The sequence below is a fragment of the Geospiza fortis genome, unplaced genomic scaffold (assembly GCF_000277835.1).
Source record: "Geospiza fortis unplaced genomic scaffold, GeoFor_1.0 scaffold16, whole genome shotgun sequence".
In the NCBI taxonomy this organism is placed as follows: Eukaryota; Metazoa; Chordata; class Aves; order Passeriformes; family Thraupidae; genus Geospiza; species Geospiza fortis.
The window spans coordinates 70133-93362 of NW_005054302.1; the positions used below are offsets into that span (position 1 = coordinate 70133).

The window sequence follows — 23230 nt, forward strand, 5'->3', positions numbered from 1 at the left end:
CCGGACGCTCTTGGATGCCGCACACCGCCTAGGGGGGGCCGCAACCCGGCGTCCTCCCCAGCGGCCCCGGGCCCATCCCGGCCCTCCCGCCTCCCTGCCCGCCGCCCAGGGCAGGAGCCAGGTCCTGCCTGCGCGCCCGGGTCGCCTGCGCCGACTGAGGAGGTGACTTGGACGCACTATTATCCCGTGTGAATCATCCCGTCGTCATTTGTCGAGGCTGGGAGAGAAGGCAGAGGGCGAGAAGGGGGGAAAAAGCCCGCACGCGGCTCATGTGGCGGTGTAGTCCTGCTGCCTGGTCTACCTGGCACCGCTGGTGCCGCTGCCGCTGACAGGGATCTGCTGCCATCTCTGGTCTCCCGCTGGCTCCTCCGGTCCAGCCCGGCACCGCTGCCCCTGGATATTCCTGCTCCTCAGCCGGCCGCCTTCCCCGCTGCTTATCGGGCACCTCTTTCGCGTAGGGGACGTGGAAGCTGCTGCCTCCGATACTGACACCGGTTTTGCATCTTGAAGATCTCCAGCGGGCTGCTCTTGGTGCTGCTGCGCTTTTTTTTCCCCCTTTTTTTTTTAAGTTGATTTTAAGCCATTTAGGGTAACATCAAAATGTCCAGCAGCGTTCCAGCTGATATGGTGAGTGCTGTACTGCTTATTTAACAGTTATATTATAGAATAACGTTTATTTCAGCTTGGTTTTGACAGAGAACATGGAAATAAGAGGGGCGTGGGAAGAAAAAAAAGGTCTTGGTTGCATATTTAAGGAACATAAAGTTCCCAGTTAATTACCTTCCCCCTCCCGCTCCAGATGCTGGTTCTGCTTCGCTTTTTGGTGATGGAGTGGGAGATCTGCAGCGTCGCCTCCCGTGTAGCGGGGGAAGGGGGATGCCAGACTCCTTTACCTATGGCAGTCAGTACCTGGGTGATCCCGCTTGTATCGTGCAGTACTGCTCTTCAGCTCAGTCGAGCATTTTTTGGGAGGAGATAAATAGTAAGCAGAGTATTCGGGATTAATTGCTCGACCCGTTTCTTTTTTTTCCCTTTGTTTCTTTCTAAACGTCTTAAACTTGGCTTGTGTCTTGACAACGCTTTGTCTTCCGATGTTGATGGGAAGTTAATCTCTTCACTTGCTGCCGGCTCAAGAGCGAGAGAGAAATTTTCATGCGCTTTATTTTCATGGCGAGGTCCTTTGTGCACTAGCTGCAATCTGGACATTTTTCAAGGGCACTCCTAGTACTTCTTATGGCGGACTGTACTTCAGCTTGTATTGGATACTCGGCTCGGTACATTTAAATCAGGAAGGTATAGCAGATCGTGAGGAGGTAGGGTGAATCAGGTCTGCTAGGTAACCTTCCGTTCAGCACGACTTTCTCCATTTGTATGTATTTCCATAAATCAAGATATATTTTCATAAGTCACTTAATTGGAAAAAACACCCACGAACTTGTAGCTGCAGTTTGGTATGTTAATTCTTTATTCTTACAGCAGAATATTTTCACGTATCTCCACATGGCTGTTCACATTTAAAGGTACTTTTTTTTACCTCCCCAGAAGCAGAGGACTTGTCTGTGCTTTTGGGGTTTTTTAAATTTGAGGATGAAGTTCTGTTTTGTGGGTGCAACCTGCCCCGATAGTGAGAACAATAAAATCGAGTAGCCCTTGCTTAAGTCATTGATGTACAGTTAATTGGGGTATGGATTGCAACTGGGCTGTTGAAATAATGGTATCTGTTTAGTTGCTTGCTTTCTGTATTTCCTTCACAGCTTTTGTACAGCAGTCACAATGAGTGAATTTTGACCAAAAAAAAAGCAGAAACAGTAAGGTACAGAGGATGATCAAACAGCAAGTTATAAGCTTACAGGTTTTTTCTTTTCTTCCCTCTGCCTTTCTCAAATACTACAAATAAATTTTGCCTCCACTGGATGAAAAAAGTGATGAAAGGATTTAAACTCAGAGGCAATAAGCTCCCCAGCTATCAGTTTTCACGTATTTCTTTTTAGTCTCTCTCTCTCTCTGACTGTTCGAGCCTTTTGAACCCCCTTCTCTCCTGCACGTGGCTGTCTAGCGTTATATCACAGAAATCCTCGCCTGGGCCGTGGAGGATTAGGTGCAAATCTCTCAGTGCTGCTTTTTAAGTTGCCTGGAGGAGTCCCTTGACTGTGACATGAAACACACTCCTCCTCCCTGTCACCCTGGGCTGAGCTGCCACCTCCGTGCTTCTCCTGGGGCCTGCCTGCCTGCCTGGGAGTCCCGCTGCTGCCGCTCGGCTTGTAATGCTTGACATTTGCTACAGAGTACACAGATTTTAAGATAGGCAAAATACAATTTTTTCTACGAAAACTATTTCCTTGTGTTGTTACAGTGTAATGAGAATACCACTGCTGGGGGTAGCTGGGCCTAATGCTGCTCTGTTTATTCAAATCAGGAAGAAGCTTGTTATACATACTGATGTTTAAATACTGAGTCATTACAAAAACATTTGAATGAAGATGTTTCCAATGTCGGTAGAATTTAACTAAATGAATAGATATTTTCTGGCCTGTCATGGGATCATTTTTCTCTTAGTGTCTGCATTTTTAGATGCAGTTTCTCTCTGAAAGTTTGAAGTGGGCTGTAGGAATTCCAGTTATTAATTACAAATAATAAATATTACTTTATGAAAAGATTGCTTGAAAACTCATTTTTGGTCTCCTTTTGTCACCATCCTCCATATTTGAAAGGAGTTTTTTCAGGAAGGAAAATGGGATTGCCATTCCTTAGCTATTTGAAGAGGAGCCCTTACCAGGCTGTCACCATGTTTATATATGTTTTTATTTAGTGTAGGATTTTGCAGTTTGCATTTCTCTTACCCACCCACTGTGTAATTTGCATTTGCAAAAAATTGATTTCCCATTTCTGTAGGAGCTGGCAGCAGTGTGATGGAGTGTCATTTTATGAAGACTCCATTATACTTAGTAAATCTGCTATGAATTACATAAGCATTATAATAATAATAATGTTTGAAACTGTTTATGTCAGATTCACGAACTAACCTGCTCATAATAATAATAATAATATAATTGCTGCTTCTTAAAAATGTGTTAATTTGTCTTCCTGTCCCACCTTTGAGAATGATCTGCTATACATAAATTAACAGTAAATTATCTGATTTCCAGTAAGCTTTGGATTTCTGAGTAGGCATAATTTGACCCAGTCTCCTGTTCTCTGGCATTGAGTTGACTTGTTTCCAGAACTACTGCAGTTTTTACCAGCTAACCATTTCAACATCACTTCCTAAATAATTAACACAGTACTTTATCATTTGCATTCCACTAATAAATTGGATAGTGACACACCACATTCTCGGTGTTGTAAGTTTGTGGTGCATTATTCCTTAGCAATGTTTCCTTATTGCTTAGCATTATTCCTTAAGCAATGGCTTAAAACTCCACTCCTGGAATGAAACCTGCTGATACTGACCTCTCTACCTAAGTAGTTTCATTAACTTTATTAGGACTAGATGTGTCTGGGGCAGTTCTTGAAGACAAAACTGCATATCTAGAGCCCAGTTTTGCTCAATTTTTCACATATGCACTGGTGACTGTAGTGGCAGCAGGGCATCTCTGATTATTTTCAGTAATTTAATCAGGTAATTTATCAGTTTTACCATTTGGTAGCAGTTAGAATTTGACTGTGAATAACAGCAGGGCTATTTGCAAGTTGTGTTTCTTTTGTAATGATAAATAGACATACAGTGGTTTATGGACTTGTGAAATTAATCACACTGGCTTTTCGAGTGGACAAAATGAAAATGGTTTGATATTTATTTAAACACTCTAGCTGACAATTTTAAAGCAAGCTATGAAAAACTTATGCTCAGTCAAGAAGTTGTTACTCAATTGAATAATCCCCTTTATTTTAGTGGAGTTATCAGAATCTGGGAAGCTTCCTCTCTGTATTCTGTGTGCCTGCAATACTTCTTCTGACAGAATTCTTCAGGGATTTTAGGAGTCCACAGAAAGCTGCCTGCCTAAATGACTAAAAAGTTTTAACAGTGTCCACCATTTCCTGTAGTCTGTGTGTTTTATGTTGGTATGAAAAGACTCTGCCAACACTTTCTTTCTGGGCAGTTCTTTGCATGCCCTCTAGGAGATCCAGTTCCTTTTCTGTTTGGGCAGTAACAGAGGGTGATGCTTTTGGCTCATGGCGGGGTTTTTATTGTTGGTTTGTTTTCTTGTTTGTTTGTTGGGTTTTTCTGCATTTGGTAAACAGCAAAATGTTGGAATCTACCAAACAATTAAAGGTTTAAATTTAATGTGCATGGCTCTTCAATCCATATGCTATACTTAAGAGATGTAGGTGGTATGGGAGCGATTATTTTTAAGAAAACTGAATGTTTGGTATGAGACATTTGCAGACGTAGAAGAGTGTGTGGTCTAAAATGGTTATATGTGGTCAATGTTAAAACGGGGCAGTAGGTGGAAGAAGAATAACAAATAGAAACCCTGCTCAGCTCACTCCTTGTTAGAGTTAACATCTTTAGTGGAAATCTGTATGTGCATCTTCTTCTTTAGGAAATTTAATATAGAATGTTGATGAATAGTTGAACATGTATAAGGACTTTGTTTCTAACACATACTAATGGAGGTTAACAGTGGAAAAGGATGGACAGAAACTGATGCTACATCAGTAAGAGAATTTTGGGATCCAAGAGTAAGGTTCAGATATGAGAGACTTAAAGGAGTAGTTGGTTGTATGGCAGCTGAGTTTAGTTGCCATCATTCAGTTTGAAAAATTATTTCATTTAAGAATAAAAGGTGCAGTAGGATTATAATACACTTGGAACATAGAAAGTAATTTGTTCACTATAGCACTTTAATGTATCAGAACAAAATGTGAGAAGTCCTACATCTCTGTTCTCCTGTTTTAACTGCTTTTCCTTTTGCCTTCAGTGGATCCTTTTTGTGGTTTTGAAAATTACTGTAGTCCTAGTAGCCTTTGTACATAACAGGCTTAAGTCAGTCCCTTATGTTTTTGTAGCAATAGAAGTATGATTATTTCTCTGTATTTTTATATCTCCCACATGTTGAAAGTTCTAATTCATTACATTCTGTAATAAAAATAGCTAATTGAGTTTTTCTGTATGGGTCTTTTTTTCTTCCCTTTTTTGATTTTTTTTCCACAATTGTTTGCTGGTTATAACAGAAATTAGTAGCCTATCTTTTGCCATTCTCAATGATTGTTTTGGGTTTGTTTTTCTCCTCTTGGAGAGGAATTGGAGGTGGGATCTGTTTTAGAAAGAAGAGCTTGAAGTGTCTTTCTGACTCCTTATGTACTGAGCCAATATATAAGGCAGTTGAGCCTTTGTAGCATATTGCAGTACTTCTTGTAATGAAATGAAGAATCTTTCTCTGTTATTTGAAGCACTGACCAGGGATAAACTTACGAAAGCTCATCCTCGGTGTGTATATGTTTGGGTATACTCCAAAATTATTTGTATTTATCATTTCTCCCACCCACCTTTTTTTTTGTTTCACAGATTAAAAATGTATCTAACAACCAAAAAGAAACATCTTAGCAACCACTGACATTTTTAGGTATGACGCTGTAGGAGAAACTTTGTGACACATTAATATTAATTCATTTGACATATTCTGAAACAATGTTTGTATGACCTTCATGTCATTTTCTTTGGGGATGAGCAGCTGTAAGCTGTGGTTGGATTGATCCTTATTCTGGGCTGTGGTGCAGCTCTATACTACAGATAGAAGTGTAGGCTGATGATATAAACTGTTCCTTCCTTCCTGCCACCCACCCTTGTTGTTGTCATTACCTGAACAGGTTTCTTTCTGCTTTTGTTGTCTAACTTCATGAAATACTGGAGGGAAGGTATACTGAAGGAGATTTAACTCCTCCCACTTTGGAAATGCTGGAAAGTAGCTGCTGGCAGGTTCCAGCAGGACTGAGAGGCAAAAGACAAATGCTGAGTATATGTGAGTGTAGGAAAACAGTCATATCTACATCACGAATGCTCAATTCTGTATGCGACATCATGTGGTAACTGGACAGGTCAGCCAGGGCCTGAATGGGAAGAAGTTACACCTCAGATTTGTAATCAGTGGGATTTACGTGTTTGATACTTCTGGTCAGTCAGCTTTGTTACTCAGTAAAACTCAGAATGTAAACTTTTGGAGATGTCTCTATATCTGCTTATGCAACAGTGAACAGAATGGAGACCTCGGTTCTGACTCAGCCTGCGAGTGCTACACTAGCTTGCAGGAATCCAGAAATAACTGAAATGTGACTAATCATTCTTGTGGTTTTATGTAAAAGAGATAATTCAACTTATTTTCAGTCTCTTCCGAGTACAGTATTGGATCCACTAGGTTGGTTATTTCTTATTCTGAATATGGTGAAAGACATTACTGCTGATCAGTATTCTTTTTCACATTTTGTTTTTGCAGCAATTAATTGAGCCTACTAAAGTAGCAAGCCTTTCCTGACACAATTTTTCATGGATAAACTTTAGCTCATTGTAATTATTAAAGGAATATGGCTGTGTTGTTTTCATTTTAAAAGCATTGGAAAATGAGCAGCATGTCAATGCACTTCAATATCTGAAAAGAAATTTGAAGTGGGAGAAAAGTTGCTCTAAAAGCTTTCTAACAATGTAGATTAATTATTTAGGAGGTCTGTTTGGTTTTGAGAGCAATACTTAAAGAAAAAGTTAAGACCTTATTTGTAGGTTTGGTGAGCCTGAGAACTATAATTCTGGAGAAATACTTAAATGTTGCACTGACAACTCCTATATAAATTTGTGGAAATTTGGTGTATTTTGTGGTCACTAACTGGGATTGTGTTTAGCTCCTTGACAGAGGATAAATTTATAGCTGCTTGTATAGTATCCACAGTGAAGGCCCGCTCTCAGTTTGTAGTAAGACACCACACATATTGTAAAATGTGATTTTGAAAAATAATGTACATTTCCACAGATAGAAACTTTGTGTAAAATGAAGATTTGGCAGATTGCACAGCTCTGACACTGCCATCAGCATCTTGGACTTTTTTCCTTACTTTCTGTAAAGAAATTTGAAAATAGCTTGCCAGTGACAGGATTACATTTGTGGGTTTGTTTTGGTTTGGCTGCTTTCTTAAAATTATTTGAGAGATTCAGTTTAGAGTTAAATGGAAGGCTTGTGGCAGAGTTTAGCTGTGATTTTATTCCATGACACTGTTGTTATGGAGACAGAAGCAAGCAAGAAACTCCTTGAGTTTTATGTATCCCATAGAAATTGGCCAAGTAGAACCAGAGATTCTGTCTGGGAGTTTGGTAGGTTTGTTTTACTACTACCTAACAAGAATTCTGTGCCTTAGTGGGATGGAGGTGGCAAAACGATACTTGGTGTTCACAGAAGAAATACAAACTGGAATTGTTTGTGTTGGTGTCTACCTGCTCTGATGGTTTCAGTCTCTCTCAGGGCTGGTATGATTTATGTCAAGGGCTTGGACCGCTGCTGAGGAACAAAGGTGGTCTTATCCTGGGGTGCTCTTTAGCTGCAGCTGAGGGTCTGGATTTTAGTCTGTGACTCTATGGACAGTTTGGTTGGAAATGAAAGCTAAGCTCCTTTTCTTCTTTTCTTTTTTTTTCTCTTTTTTTTTTTTCCTGAAGTAGTCCTGAGTTTTTCTCTAAGCTCTTCTGTCTTCATTATGCAATATTAACTGTTTTATGTTGCATAAGAAATTATCTCCAGCACTTGGTAAAAATGGGATACCAATTTCAAAATAAACTGAAGGAAGCTATGTGTGTTCTTCTTTGAGATGGAAAAGAACAGTGTATTTATTCTCAAAAAGAACAGTACTTCACAGCCATATACTGTAGCATTGGTTGGTGTCTCCTCAGCAAAATTGTGATGTTGTAATGCTCTGTGGTTTGGCACAAATCCACATCACTATAATCTGTTTCTGATACTTAATATATGCTCTAGATGGTACTACCTAATCTGTCGCCAGAATCTGACATATGTTTTTAATACAGAGAAATAATGGAATAGTGATAAAATAGTGAAGTGCGGTGCTAGTCAAAAATCTTTCATAGCTGAGGTTGTAAATTCAGGATTCTCTTCTTGACAGTAGATTAGTGCCAATCTATATGCAAATATTTGTGGCATATACTAGTAAGTCTCAGAAAACTTACTATAAATTACATTACTATAAAATAGTTCTTCTAAAATAGCATTTCTTTTCAGTATTTCTTTGAAGATTAAATATTGTGCAGGAGTTTTTAGGCATGCTTACCTTTTATATGCTTTAAAAGAGTAACTAGAAGATTTTGTGTGCTTTTAAAGTCTGGAATACCTGGTTGCAGTATTTTCTTTTATTTATGGGATTCTTATTTTTATGGGCAGTAACATTAAAATTACATCAAAATAAAGTTAATTTTTGAAATAGTGCTTGGTGGTTGTATTGAATGCACAACACATTACTTAGGGCATATTTCATTTGAATATTTATGTTGTTTTGCCTGTGAGTTTATTTTTAATCTGTGCATCATAACAGCTGTGTGGTGTGACAGTGAAAGCTTAGCTCTCACTTCTGAATCCAGGTTATTGATCTGTGGTGTAAGCAAACTCTATCAGACTTGCAAGTTTTAGTGATTTATACTTTGCGTACTTATATAGGTATTTTTGGCAATAAACCCCAAACTTGCAAAAAGCTTTATTAAAATATTTTACCTTTGGGGAATAAATCCACCTTTGCTAAGTCCATATGATTCAATGGTAATGATGTTAACATGAAGTCCCAACACAAAATTAGTAACTTCCACTACCCATATTACAGCACATAAGTGGAGTAATGTTTGACATGAATATTCAAAGATTTTGTACCAAAATATGCTGTAATGTCTATGCTTCATGCTGTGGATTTGCAAGAAAAGGTGTTTTAGAGACCACCTGCATAATTTAAAGTCATGTCAAGTATTTTTTGTAAGGTCAGCTCTATGCAAGTTCATTTCAATCTCAAGAAAGTAGGAAGGGAAACTTTTATCTCAAAAAAAAAGAATATGATAGTGGGTATTTCTGGTGTTCTAGACATAAGACTGAGGTTTTTGAGTGCAGTAGGTTAGGTCTGGCACCAAGACAACAGTTTGTTACTGAGATATTTGACTCTGTTTTGAGGATCTCATTTTCATAACTAATGACAAGATAACTAGGAGCTCTTAATAAAGAGAAACTGCAACTGGGTTTGACTTCTGTCTGCTTACTGCATCTGGCCAGTATATTTCTGGCTAAACCAGGATTTCATGTAAGTCTGCAAATGTATAATTTTTTTTTTTTCAAATTACATATGTTTGAAATTATTTGGAGGTTCAAAGTAGTCATCGTAGTGGGTGGAATGATTGGTAAACTGTGAGCAAGGTTGTGGTGAGGGCTCTGGTGAAAGTGGCAGCAGGTGTTTGCAAAATTGTTTTAATTTGGAGACGGTCATTTCTGACTTGCTTCTTCTCACTAGGAAGGGAGAAGGTGGTTCAAGGGATAGCCAGGGAAGTCTCTACAGAGGGCTGCAGTGCAGTTGCTCAATAATTCTTGTTCCAGCATTCTCATGCAGGCACTTGATGATCCCAGCATATGTGCTCCTTGCACTTAACTGCAGGAGTAAGGAGTGGAAAGTTTTTAAGGGTGAGCTTTTGGTGGGGGTGGACTCCAGAAGTGCAGCTGTAACTGTCCCTGAATTAACTGTGAGGACTGAAATATCTCTCTGCAAAGAGCCTGGCATTTTTAAGCTTAGATTGTCTTTCAGTACAGATTTTGTGGCCTTCAATTTTATCTTGTGTGTTCGGCTGCCGTGAGTGTAGTGTATGTACCATAGTGCTGTGTCATACATTGAAACCCCATATTGGGGAACTCCCTCGACTTGCTAAATGAAGTACAACTGGTCCTAAATATCTGACTGTTCAACAATATTTATCCATCCTGTGGTGTAAATGCTTAATTGTCTCTCTTCTTCCAGAGTCATGTGCTTTTGCCCCTCCCCTTATTCAGCACCTCCTCATTGTTCAGAGACTGGATCAGTGTCTTATCTCCTCGCATTGTTCGAACTTTTCTTGGATGATAAATCCTAATCTTCAGCCTTCCTGTGATACTGGTCTTCTTAACAAGTACTTAATAAAAATCCATCAATTTTTTGGGAAGAAGGTTATTATTTATAAAAAATGGCGGATGTTACGGAGATGTAGTTTCACTCAAATATACTTATGCTAGATAACTGCAGCAGAGCTGCAGAGAATAAAATCTTACAGTTTGAATTGGAGTGAGTCAAAATTCAAACAAGATCAAGACTTTCTTGTGGTTTTTTTGTGGTTTATTTTTTTTAAATGACATTTCTTATTTTAGTCAAATTCTGTTGAAATTTCTCAAGCCAGCTTTTCTCTGGTGCATCTTCTGTACCTGTCAGTCTTGGCTGTGCAGAGCATGACTTTACCAGCATTTCAGCTAAGCTAGCATGCTCTGTGCTGATGTGAAGGGTTTATTTCAAAAGACTTGTGGACTGCAAGTTAATTAAAATCAGGCAAAAGACAATGAAATATTTATACATTGAGAAATGCTGGTAAGAACATTTGGACATAGGTTGTAACTGTATTTGTTAATGAGTTGTAAAAGCAAGTTTTGAGGCTAATGCATATGAGGGAGCTTGTTTTTAGGGTTATGTTAGTATTTCTTTCCACCCTTGCTGTTTGAGAATCATGTGATTTTGTTGATGTGTTTTTGTTGATCTTTTGATAAAGTAGTAATTCTGAGCTCTCGATTGTCAAATATTGACTTAATATATCTGCCAATTTTCATGTTCCTACTTTTTAAATAGCATTCCCTCAGTTTAAATCTGGAACAATCTCAGGAGAAGAAAAAAAATCCAGAGTAGTTCCCAGTGTTCAAGGACATGGGGATTTAGTTTTATTCTTAAATTATCTCCTTTAAATTCTGTATTAATTTTTTTTCAGGAAATGAAATGTAGGAAAGACAGCTTGACCTAAGCATAGAGCACAGAATTATTGTATGATTATCAGTCAGTGTGTTTATCTCCAAATGTGCTGCTTGGTAAGTTTCAAAGTCAGCTTTAAAAAAGCCCACAACCAACAGACAAGCACCAAAGTGAATAATTCAGTGTGCTGAGTAGTGCCAGATAAGGCAGAGTGTAGGTAAATAGTTTGCTGCTTTTCATAGTTGATTCTGCTCCTGCATGTCTGTCCTGACTTTGATGCTTAAATAAGTGTCCTAGATTATGAATTTTATTTATAATGAACTTGTGGTTTGGAGGTGATTTTGTTCCCCCTTATTGTTCTCTTCAGGAAAGGGGAAAAACAAAAGAAACTTCTTGCTTTATCTCGTAATTCTTAACATATTGAAATGAAGACCATTTGAAGTACAGTTTTGAAGTTGTTTTTTCTTTTCTTTGACTAGGTGTTGTTTTGCAGGAAATGGAACATAGAGAATTATACTTGAATGAGCACAGCATTTTCTGCTGTGTTTTATATCACATCATAACTTTTCTTGTAAAACTGGATTGTAGCATGTTCCAAAAAATGGGATCCAGTTTTTAGGAAGACCTATAGCTCTTTGTTGTAGCAGTTGAAAATTTTCTATGCAGAAATCACTTACTCAAAATCCAAAAATAGTCTTGTCTTTTTGTCCTGTGTTTAACTTTTGGATAAAGCCAGCAGTTACTTTGTGGGGTTCTGTTGGAAGCTGTATTGGCTAACCCCCCAGCGTGTCTGTGGAGCCATTGGGACAGGGAAGAGAAGTCTTTTGAATTGCTTCAAAGTAGTTCTTGCTGGGTGGCTGGATAAGAGGCATTCACTTGTCAGTGTAGGCATTTTGGAGTAGTGTAGCAGTTTGTAGGATGGGTGGTGGTAGCAGCTGAAAGGACTTAAAGGGAAAGACAAATCGTGATTACACAATCATGTAGTGATAAAGGTACAGACACTGAACATATCAGTGTCAAAGCCATCAGGCTTATTTATGGACAGTAATTTGCTGTACAAGCACAATGGGATGCAAGAAACAGTCAAGGAATTATAATGAATTTCTTTTACCATGCATAGGTTGTACTTGGAGTAATTAAATTCCATTTAATTAAGCTATTAGTGTGTTAAATGATAACAGGTTTCTGATGAAGAACACCCTTGCTGTTCCTCTGCCTTCCAGACACAAACATATCCAAATCCATCACTTAGTATTTGTATTTTCAGTATTGCTGCTGAGTGGAGATAGAAAAGCAGTGTGTGTTACTTTGCTGGGTGGAAAAACTGTTGAGAAGTGTCCATGTAAACATTATCTCACCTTTTGGCAAAAGTAAATCTTACCTTACCAAATACAGGCTTTACAGCAATAAAGCTTCAAGCACATGATTCAGTTGCCTAAACATGACATCCAGTGCCAGTGTGCACATGCTGGCATTCTCAGGATGGCCAAAAAGGGCAGGCAGCAATGACACATGAGCTGCAGGAGACCCATGTCCTGCAGGAGATGCAGCTGCTCTGGACAAAGGGAATATTTCATGACACCTGGAAATAGCATTTGATGTATATTTTTAGGTAATTCTTTTGAGCTGTTGGGGCTTTGTAAAACTGCATTTCCCATGCTTTTATACTGGTTTTTGGTAGGTTGGCTATTCCTAGCTTAAATTCATTAAGTAGTGTTTCAAAATCATTAAATGGTTCAATTTGCAGGTAATCACAGTTCTACCAGCTTTGTTATTTCCTACAGAAAACTTTGACATCTACAGACATCTACAGAAAACTTTCACATCTACAGACATGAACACTCCAAAAGAAAGAAACTTTTCTGGGTTTCAAAATACATTGCTGCCATTTGAGTGTACCAGATCTTGTCCTAACTACAACAATATGGAAATATTGTACAGCTGCTTGTGGTGATGAAGTAGGTACAGTGTGGCTGCAGATCTTTGCTAAGCATGATCCCATCTAAGCTGTTGCATACAGCCTGTTAAAAAGGAGAAAAAGCAACTTTATACATGTTATCACAGCAAATTTAAAAGTAATCTAAGTTATCAAACAAATGAAAATTGGGTTAATTTAATTTGGGGTAATTCTGAAAAAATTTAAAGAGCATTATCCATTCTCATCATTATCTGTTGTATAAAGTTGGACTTGAACGGTCTGTTCTAAAAATCACAGCAGAAATGTGGTGTGCTTTTGCTTAGGTGTCACCTGTGGAGCAGGAGAGAAAGATCGCCGCCTATACCATTGCTATGTTGCTTTAATAACTGAACCTTTTATAATGGAATCTTGCAAAGAAAGATATGGATTGGTTTGGGGATTTTTGTATTAGATTAAAAGAATGAGTCTTACTGCTTGAAGCTTGACAGGTCTCTCTTGACATTTGGCCTGAAATGTTTGCAAGATATTTCATATCCTCAGAGCAGAAATGAATATGAGTGGGTTGAGAAATTATGCTTACATAATTAAATAATGAGGATTCTTTGGCATTATGTAAGATATAAATGCAGGGAGATTTGTTATCATTGCCCTAGGAATTCAATGCTATTTCTCCAGTTGGATACTGGAGTAGTTTCACACTTACATTTTGATGAATATATTTTCCATTTCTATTTTGGAGGGCAGCTTTGATATGTGTGTACTGCTAAAGATTAACTTATAGATTGAGTGAAGCCTTTCTGGTGTGTTTCATATTAGCACTTCTGTCTGAATTGAAGTTTTGAAACATTAGTTCTGTATATGAGGTGGTTTTTGTTGTGTTTTTGTTGTTGCTGGTTATGCTTTGCTTTTTTAAGTTGAGGTAGAAATCTAATGGTCATAAATTAGACCTTTCCAGTATAAATTGTCATGAAAGTTATTTTGCTTATACACTTCTTCATGTTGTGAGGAACTTCATGTAAAGGAATCTTTACATGGTAACTGTGTAAATAGATATATATCCAAATATAGTCTTCATTCCTTTGACAAAAGTAAACTTTGTAGTTTTGTTTCTAGCAGACTTCCTTTGCATGGCCAGATTCCATTACTAAGAGGTCAATGAAAAATGGGCAAAGAATTTGTAGATCGAGAACCCTGGAAATAATATTTGACCTGAAGAGTCAGATTTTTTTTTAAATAATTTTAAATTACAAAGGAGCAAAAAACTATCAGCCCACAAATATATTTGTTCAACTCCATCCCTTTTCTCTTGTGAATACATGGGCTGTTACACATACAGCTTCTGTTTGAGGATGAGTGTATCATAATTGTTGAATGCAGGGAGATTTGTTTAAATGACTTTTTTATTGTTCAAGCAAAGCTGAAAATGATCTGTAAGGTAAAGCTGTGACATGGTTCTGGACTTCCAGGCTTTGGAAAGCATTAAGCTGCCAAATCTCTGCACATGTATGTCTGTGTTTAATTTTACTTCCTTCTCTTTGAAGATTGATGATGAATAAATTATTTTATGTTTAGGAGTTACGTGTCTGTTAATAGAATGTGCACAGTATTTTATTAAATGTTTAATTTTAGGGTTTAATTTTAATGTGAGGAGAATGTTTCACCCAATGTAACATATTGGAGAGGTCAGCCTACATAATTGATGTGGCTCTGGAGTAAGTAGTTTGCACATTTGTGGCATCAGCATGGTACATATGTAGGGAGAATTGACTGCCCAACCTGTAGTGATAGGTATTTGAATTTTGGAAGTCTGATAAGTACAGAATCATGGAATACATTAGGTTGAGAAAGACCTGTAACGTCAAGTCCAGCTGTTAACCCAGCGCTGCCAAAGCCTTCACTAAACCTTGTCCCTCAGTGCCACATCTACATGGCTTTTAAATACCACCAGGGATGGTGACTCCACCACTTCCCTGGGCAGCCTGCTCCAGTGCTTGACAACCCTTTCAGTGAAGAATGTTTTCCTGAAATCCAATCTAAACCTCCCCTAGTATATATTCACTTTTCTTTTTCAAGGATGGTCAAGTCACTGTAAATGAGCATATTTATTACTTAGACGTGTAAAAATAGAGGGTTTAAACATTAGAATAAAGAATTGCAGTTAAGTAGTTATGTTCTGTGTTTTGCTTTCCTTTCAAATTGATGAAATGTGGGGCTGTGCTACTTTAGCTTGAGCCCAGACTGAGCTTGTTTTTTGTGGCATTAAATTTGGTGATGAAGTTCAACAGGATTGAAGATGTTTATTTGTGAGTTTAAGAAAAACCCCTTATTTAAACCAATGTTTTTTGAGAGGATACCTTCATTTTTTCCTATACCATGGGAAAAGGTTAAGACTTTGATTTATGAAGGAATAGAAGGGAATGAGCTTTGTTATTTATAAAAAACAAATCTCTTTTTTTCCTGAAATCCTGTAATATAAAACAAAGATAACAGCCCTACTCTTTTCTCTGTGAAAATTGCATGTTGTTGCATGGCAGTGCATTCCGGAACACCTATTTAGAAGACAACTTGGTAGCTATATGAATGAGGGGAAATTTTTAATTGTTTGTAAAATTTTTTAAGCAATATAATATTTAGATACAAGAAAGTCAGCCTAAACTCCTCACTTTCGTGAGCACAGATTTTTTTTCTCAGATAACAGAAATGTGGGATAGGATATAATCTATATACACACATACACTTCAGTAAGTGCTTAGCTTTGTTTCATCTGAGAATTATTCTAGGGGTGTTTAAATATTATATCTTAATTATGTTAAAAATAATATTTGGAGACTGAAGCAAAGACCAATTTCATAACCTGTGTCACCATCTGTTAAATACACCAGAAGCTTATTTTTTTTTCTGGATGGGTTTAGCCAGCTGTCCATTTTATAATGTTGCCTGGATGGAGGCGTGCATTTAAGAATAACACAGTAGGCTTTCTGTGAGTTGACAAAAAGCTTTTTTATTTTCATCTGAAACTCCCCTAGCTTGTCTGACACTTCCTTATATTTAGTCTCTGGCTGAGGAATGTATTTGAAACCTTTCCCCTGCTGCACTCCTCTGGTTTGTGCTTTCATCTTCTCCCAGTGCTGTCTGGAGCTGCCCCACAGGAGGAGACTTGCCTTCGCAGCGACCCCTCTGCCAGGCATGTGCGTGTCTTTGCTCGCGGCAACCAAAGTCCACTGTAATCCTATTGACATGCAGCCCACGTGGCGGTCACTTAAGCTGCCCAGCGCTCCCCTTGCTTTATCTGACCCTGTGAGATGATACAGCTTTTTGTAACTTTATTTTCCTTTACATGAGTGACTTGGCATGGTCATTCAGAGCACTAGAGTTTGCTGAAATCATTCTCTGAAATCATTCTTATTTTGAGTGTTGTCTTCGCAATAAAAAAGATCTATTCTGTAATGGTGTCAGGGTGACCTGGCAGATTTTAGTGTTATGTTGTTTGTGTACTTGATTATAATTTATATAAGGGATGATCAGACAAGGAAAGAAGTCAGTATTTACAAAAGCCTGGGAAGAAGGTTATTGCAGGTCAGGTAATCATTCTATTCTGCTGCTCAATTTGCAGCAAAACAACTTCTATTCAGGGAGAAAATAATGAATTGTAGAAATTAGTTTAGAACTAAAAACTTTTTGCTGACTGCAATTTAGAGCTGGCTTTAAAACTTAGTTTTAGAAGTTAATTTTCTGGCTTCCACAGGACTTTTGCCTTTTTTTAATTGCAGAATAATGCCTTAGTAAAATTAAGCAGAAGTCAGTTGAAGAAGCTACCTGAGGAAATGCACTGTATTTTCTGATTTGGGTTTCCCTGAAATAAATTGTGTGCTGTGTCTGATCACTCAGAGTCGCAAAGCTCCTTTCTTTGGCTCACTGTTCAGTCAGGATGAGACTGCTGTGCTGGGAAAGATGGGAGGTCCCCATTTGTTTATTCTTCATCACTGTGTTAGCTAGACATGTTTGTACCCCTTAAAAGCATGGAACCTCTCCAGTCAGTGTTGTATATGAGTACCCCAATGTATTCTTGTCCTGTCCAGCTTCATTTTTGATCTCAGAACAGCAGCACTGTTTATGTTCAGCTTGATGGAGCAGCATTTTGCTGTTTCTCCAAAGTGTAGATATGCAAGTGAAATGAAAACAAGAATTTGTTGCTATTGTATGGAGTACATCTGGACTGCTAATCAAGCTATGGTATCAAAATACTTGGAATGCATGGGGCTTTTTATGCGTATGTGAGTTGGATAAACTGAACTTGAGAATTAATTGTATCCAGTCTCTGCTGTTTGTACATGGTTTGCTTTGGCTTAACTTTATTGGCCCAGCTCATCAGAGGCTTATTCTAGGAAGATCAAGGACCTCAAATCTATGCTTTTAAAATCTCCTTTGCCCCAGCCCTTGTCTTCAAAATCTCACTGGAAGCTTTGTAGCTAAAACCAGAGTATATAAGATGATTGCAAGATGGTCCATGTATCTGTGTTCCTGGCAAGTGGACAGCCAAACCAAGCACCTCTGGGGATCATCTAGTCCAGCCCCCCTGCCCAAGCAGGACCACCTAGTGCAGGTTATGCAGGAACATATTTGGGTGGGTTTTGAACATCTCCACATGAACCAGTAGACAAAATTGCTGTAAGCTCTGTTTCTCCCTCTACCTTCCCATCTAGTCATTATGTCTGTACACTATTAACCATGTAATACTTGCCCTCCACTGGTCTCCACATCCTTATAGTAGGACTAGTCTGAGAGGAATTAACCAGTGAGTGATTTGAGGGAACAGTAATCTACTAGAAATTCCTCCAAAGCTTTTCCATAGGTCCAGTTTAAACCCACTCATCTGGTGATGGTAGGTCATCAGATCTGACCCCAGCAAAGGGGAGAGAGTGGGAGCATCCCTTTTATTGATAAGCCTGTGTTACCTCAGGAGAGGTAACAGGAAATGCACACTTGTAATGAAAAGACCAGCAAGCTGAATGTTAGAGATCCAAGCCTGCTTACATTTATGTAACCACCACTGTTCTGAGACAATGCCAGTCTCCAAGTCGGATCATAGCAGTGAACATAGCTTAAAGGATTAGTTGCTTGTCAGGCAAAACAGAAGCCCTCTTCTGATTTTTTTTTAATCTCATGAACAGAATATATTAATAGTGAAAGGCAGATGAATACCTAAATAGTCTTCATTTTAGGTAGTTATTACTATTTAGGTGGTTATTGCTATTCCAGACTTCTGATGGAATTGAATAAGCCAAGAAGAGAATTTAGGACATAAACTTCTTTCATTTTAATTCCTTTTAATAGAATATTTACTCACTCACTTCTCATATTCCTGGTGCCATATTCATCAGACATTAATCTCCCAACAGGTTCTGTTTTGGGAGAGGAGGGAGGAAGTAAGTCAGAGGAGCAGTGAGGAGTCTGTAGCAATATAAGTCCATTGGTCTGAGAGAGGACTTTTAATATATTACAGTTTTAATAAAACTATCAGGTGCATGTATGTGAGAGGCATTGGGGATCTTCACCTATTCCTGTAAATTTTTCTTTGTTTGTTTAGCCCTTCAACTCTTAGTTGTAGTGAAGCAATAGTATGAAATGTTAAGGCAGAATAAAAGTTTTTTTTTTCTTTTTAGCTCTTGGAGTCTCAGAGAAAAGTTTTAAGTCAGAGTTTGTTATGCAGATATATAGTTCTAGACTCATAATAAATAATTTTTCCAGAACTTACTAGCTGGGCTTAGTGGGCTTATAGCTTGGCAGCTGAGGCTGCCAGACATGAACTTTGAAGCTCTATTCAGTTTACCAGTGCTTTGATATATGCAATCTGTTTAATACAAATGCTAAATAAAAGTAAGAAAATCTGTATTTATAGATCATTGAGTCTTAAGATTAGAAGAGACCTCTGCAGTTTGTAGCCCAAAGCATGCTAGCTGTGATGCTGGTTCAGAGCAGGGCTAACCTCAGACTTAGATCATGCTGCTTGAGCCTTTTGCATTTGAGTCCTGGCTGTGTCCAAATATGCTGATTCTGCTGCCTCGTAGGGCCAGAGCTTAACCTGCCTTTACTGAGAAGGTTTTATCTGCATGGGCAGTGGGAATTTCCCTTACTGCAACTTGCCACCATCAAGATGGTAAAAATGCTCTTAGATACTTTTGCTCTTGGAAACCAAGCTGCATCAGAATTCCTTTTATTTTAAAGTCCACATTTGATTGATTTGGCATCTGTTAGCAGGTAAGGATTTTGCCTATACATAGGAGTTTGAAGATATATCTCAAGTTTTACCAAAATAGCCTGTCGTTCTGCATTCCTCACTTCATTTAAATGTTTGCCCCCATCTAAAGATGGAATGGTTGTGATTGTGTAGATTTGTGTTGAAAATCAAGCCTACCTAAAATACCAACTCAAAAGACCATCTCAGTTACTTGGGTGGAAGTAGAAAAGAGAAAGTAAATTTACTTTTTGGGTTAAGAGGAACTTAAAAATAGCAAGATACTACAATTGAAACTAGATAGCTAAATAGGAACAAAGAAAAGAATTCTTCCCAAATGTTAAACAGGCTATTTATTGTGTGTGTGAAGCTTTGGAGAGGAGCAGTTGATCAGATTCTTGTAAGGCAAAAAACAATAAACAAGGAAAGTTTCTTCTCTTTTTGCTGTTTGTTAACAGGGAAAAGTGTTTTAAAAGTGTATGCAAAATGTTGTGTTCTCCTATCCAATCTTCTGGATCAGAAGTTAACCTTTTGTTCCTTGCATGTATAGTAACCTGTATTTTGTTCGCTTATATACTTCATTTAATGTGTTGCAGGAGTTTTTTGGTTGGTTGCTTACTTTTGGTTTTGTTTTAAACTTTATTTTAAGCATTCAGGCTACTGAAAGAAACAAACCGAAAAAGAGGGATAAGAAACCAGCAAATACCTTATTTAATCTAAGTGGTGTCATTGATACTGAAAGATGTGGAAATTGTGTTTTAAGTTGTTCTCTGAAATGCTTTATTGCATGTGTCTCATCAATTTTTGAAAACAGATATTACAAGAGTTGTCATCTCTGAAATATGTATCCTGGTGGAATTTGTGCTAAGTACTGGAAAAGAGGGAGATCTGGAGCAGAATATTGCTCTTAGCTTTTGTTATCAGCTAAGAAAGGGGCCTCAGTTAGCAATGTTGTCCCTATCTGGTCAAACATGTGATGTGTATTTCACTGTCCTGTGCTTCACTTGAATGTCCACGCTGTCACTGTACCTTGCTATTTGTACATAACAAACTTTTTCATTTGAGTGTCTGTTCCCCTGGCTTTATTTCTGAAAAGCCCCTCCATTTTCTGAAGTGATAAAACACAGCAGTTTAATCCTGCAGGGCCGCTGGGAGCTGTGCCCCTCAGGATAATGTCACATTAGATGTACAGTACCTTCATCTGAGTTCTATCAGGCAGTGTCATCCTTGCAGCAGGTTGTGTAGTATTTTAGGTGGTGTGACTGTATACTGAGTAGTGTTTTTCACTCTGTCACTGCTGGTGTGTTGCTCTCTCATTCATTTCCAGGTGTGAACAGGCAGTGACTCAGTGAAGAAAAGCATGTTTGTAGCATTTGTATATCGAGGGAGTGTGGGTGACTGCTTATACCTGGTGACTCTTTTGATCCTTTCAGATATAGGAAAAAAAAAATGGGCCTGTCACTCTAAGAATTGCAATACTGGAAATAAAATTATGACCTAAGAAAATGCCTGAACCACCCATAAAGCTCTGTAAAGGGTTTGGGTAATATTCTAAGAAAGTGATGCTTCTGAATATCTTAATTTTAATGAAAATAACACTATGGGGTTTTTTTTTCCTCCCTTCAGATATGGCCCATAAAAGGAAAAGTTCATGCTGTTTTAATGAATTAAAAAATGACCCTTTCATAGTCATAGTAGTTAGAGGAAGAAATCACAAAAAAGCGCAAAAAATACCTTCAAATCCTAAATTACTTTCTGAACAGATATTTATTCTCTTCAATATGTTTGTCTTTCTAAAGAGATCCAAGGATTGGTATATTAAATGTACTTTTAATTCTCAGTGCCAAGGGAGGATTATGAATAAAATGAGAATAATTTATAAGTAGGTTTATATACCAACAATTGAAAATGTTCTGATATGACATGCCTTTCTTCCCTGGACTTTTGCCTGGCCTGAAAGTCCTAACATCCATGGTATGGTTGTGGGGAAAAACTGTGTTAATTCAGGTATTCTGTAGACAGACATATGGTTGGAGAAGAAACAGAAGGTTTTTTTCTTTTTTAATTAGATAATGGTGGAGATCCTGTAGACTACAGCATCCTACAGTGCCAGCTGGAAACCGTGCCATGCCCCTTGCCAAACTGCTGAAGCTTCTCTTGTCTGAGCTTGCTTTATCAGGGCTCTTTGCAGATTCCACCTGCTCTAAGCACAGAGATAGTCTATCTCAGGAATGGGGAAAATGAAGAGAGGAGCCTGTAGGTTGGTTGGTTAAACAGGGAACTCATGGTTGGATATTTAAACTGTAGATAAAGGTTGTGCCTAATGGTTGGTTTCCATCCTGCCCGTAGGGTACAAGCAGACCTGCTTGGCTCTTATTGTTGGACCAGATCATTTAATATCTTTTATCAGTGACCCGGAGGAGGAGACACTCCTGCCTTGTGAGCTCTTGTGAACATCAAACTGCAGTTTGGTGCAGTTGACCTGCTGGAGTTGCAGGGCTGCCATGCAGAGGGACCCAGCCAGCCCAGGGAATGGACCAGCAGGAACTTGAGGCAATTCAGCAAGAACAGATGTCTTGCACCCAGGGTGGACTAAGCTCTAGAAGTGATGCATGCTGGGGACTGATTGTCTGGGAGCCAGACGTGAACTGCCAGGGCATCTTGGCAGGAGTGAAGGCTGACAGCAGCTAGGTAATTCCAGCAGGAACAGAAACTAGGGAATTAGGGAAAGTGAATGTTCACCTTTACTTGGCACTCAGTAGGCTGCATTGGGAATACGGTGGCAGCTTTGAACATTGTTTCCCGTACTGCGCGGAAAGAGGAGACATGTCCATCAGCTGTAGCATGTTCAGCAGAGAGGAGTGAGGTGGAGCACTTCTGTGAAGGAGGCTGGGGGAACAGGGCTTCTTCAGCCTGGAGAAAAGCTGGCTTTGGGGAGACCTTAGAGCAGCCTCCTTGTATCTACAAGGAGCTTGTCTAAAAGTTGAAACCAATCTTTTTACTAAATTAAAAGGCTGAGAGAGTGAATGACAGTGGCCATAAATGGGAACAAGAAAGGTTTTGAATTAGGGGGTGGGATGGGGGAATACTGGTGGTATAATTTTTTTTATTTTTTTTTTTACTTTTGCATTCGTCTATATGAATTTTTTTTTACTCATTCATAAGCTTGCTTCATGTCCTTAGTGTTCAGGTTTACTTTGAAATTATTTTTGTTTAAATCTAGGTTTAGATAAAATTTAACCCCCCCCAACTATATTTATAATATTTCAAAGAGAAAACATAAATGGTGTAAAGAACACAACTACAGAAATGGAAGAGAGGGTTACAGTTAACTGATGTACGTTAAGGTTGAATCTGGAATACCTCCCTCTTGTATCCAGATGATTTGCCATATTTTATTTCTTGAAACCCACCTTGACAGGGATGCTGTCTTTTTGTGTTGTGTTCCATGTGTAGTTGCTTCTCCTGGAGCCTCTTTAAATTTTTTTTGTAATTGTTTTTTTTTAAATCTCTGGCTTTTAAGTCCTGAAAGGCTGTGAACATATTTAATCACTACCTTCAAGCATCTTAATATATACTTCAGGCAATGTCTTCTCTTGTGTTAATGCAAGTACTGTATTACTTTCCTGAAGATGGAATTGCAGTTTTATCTGGTATAATTTGCAATTGTTTTTGTCCTGCTAGGAATAACTCAAAATGAGTCAAAACTTCTTGTTCCAACTTCTGTGCCCAACAAAAGTTGGAACTTTTGTTCCAACTCTAGTGCCTGTAAATCCTTGAGAGAAATGCCACCTTCAACTACTTCTTATGTCTGTGTCCAATGTTCATTAAATAATACACTTGTTACTAATCTCTAAATGAGATGTGTGCATATATCTCACTATTGGCAATAAATTACAGCCTCGGGGTTATAATGGATTTGAGGAAGTCCATCCCTCAGCGATACTGTAACATTATTTTCTCTTTTTTTTTCCTGCAGTATCTTTATTGCTTTAGATGGCTCAAACTCTTTCACTCCAGGCTTTCTTGCAGAGGTTTCAAAACACACTGTCCTTGGTACTTTGCTCAGTTGTGTTTGTGTACCCATCTTTGCTCTATCTCTCCTTGCTATGACTTTCCCAAGCACTTCC

The 23230-nt window shown here is 38.4% G+C and overlaps 1 protein-coding gene across 1 annotated transcript in view; it reads left to right on the plus strand.

Moving 5' to 3' along the window:
• The first annotated feature begins 6 nt into the window (after positions 1-6).
• Positions 7-23230, plus strand: part of UBL3 (ubiquitin like 3) — a 55438-nt gene continuing 32214 nt past the window's right edge. The window contains exon 1 of the mRNA XM_005417667.2: positions 7-627. Coding sequence (XP_005417724.1) covers positions 601-627 — 27 coding nt within the window. The 5' untranslated portion in view covers positions 7-600. The remainder of the gene's footprint in view (positions 628-23230) is intronic.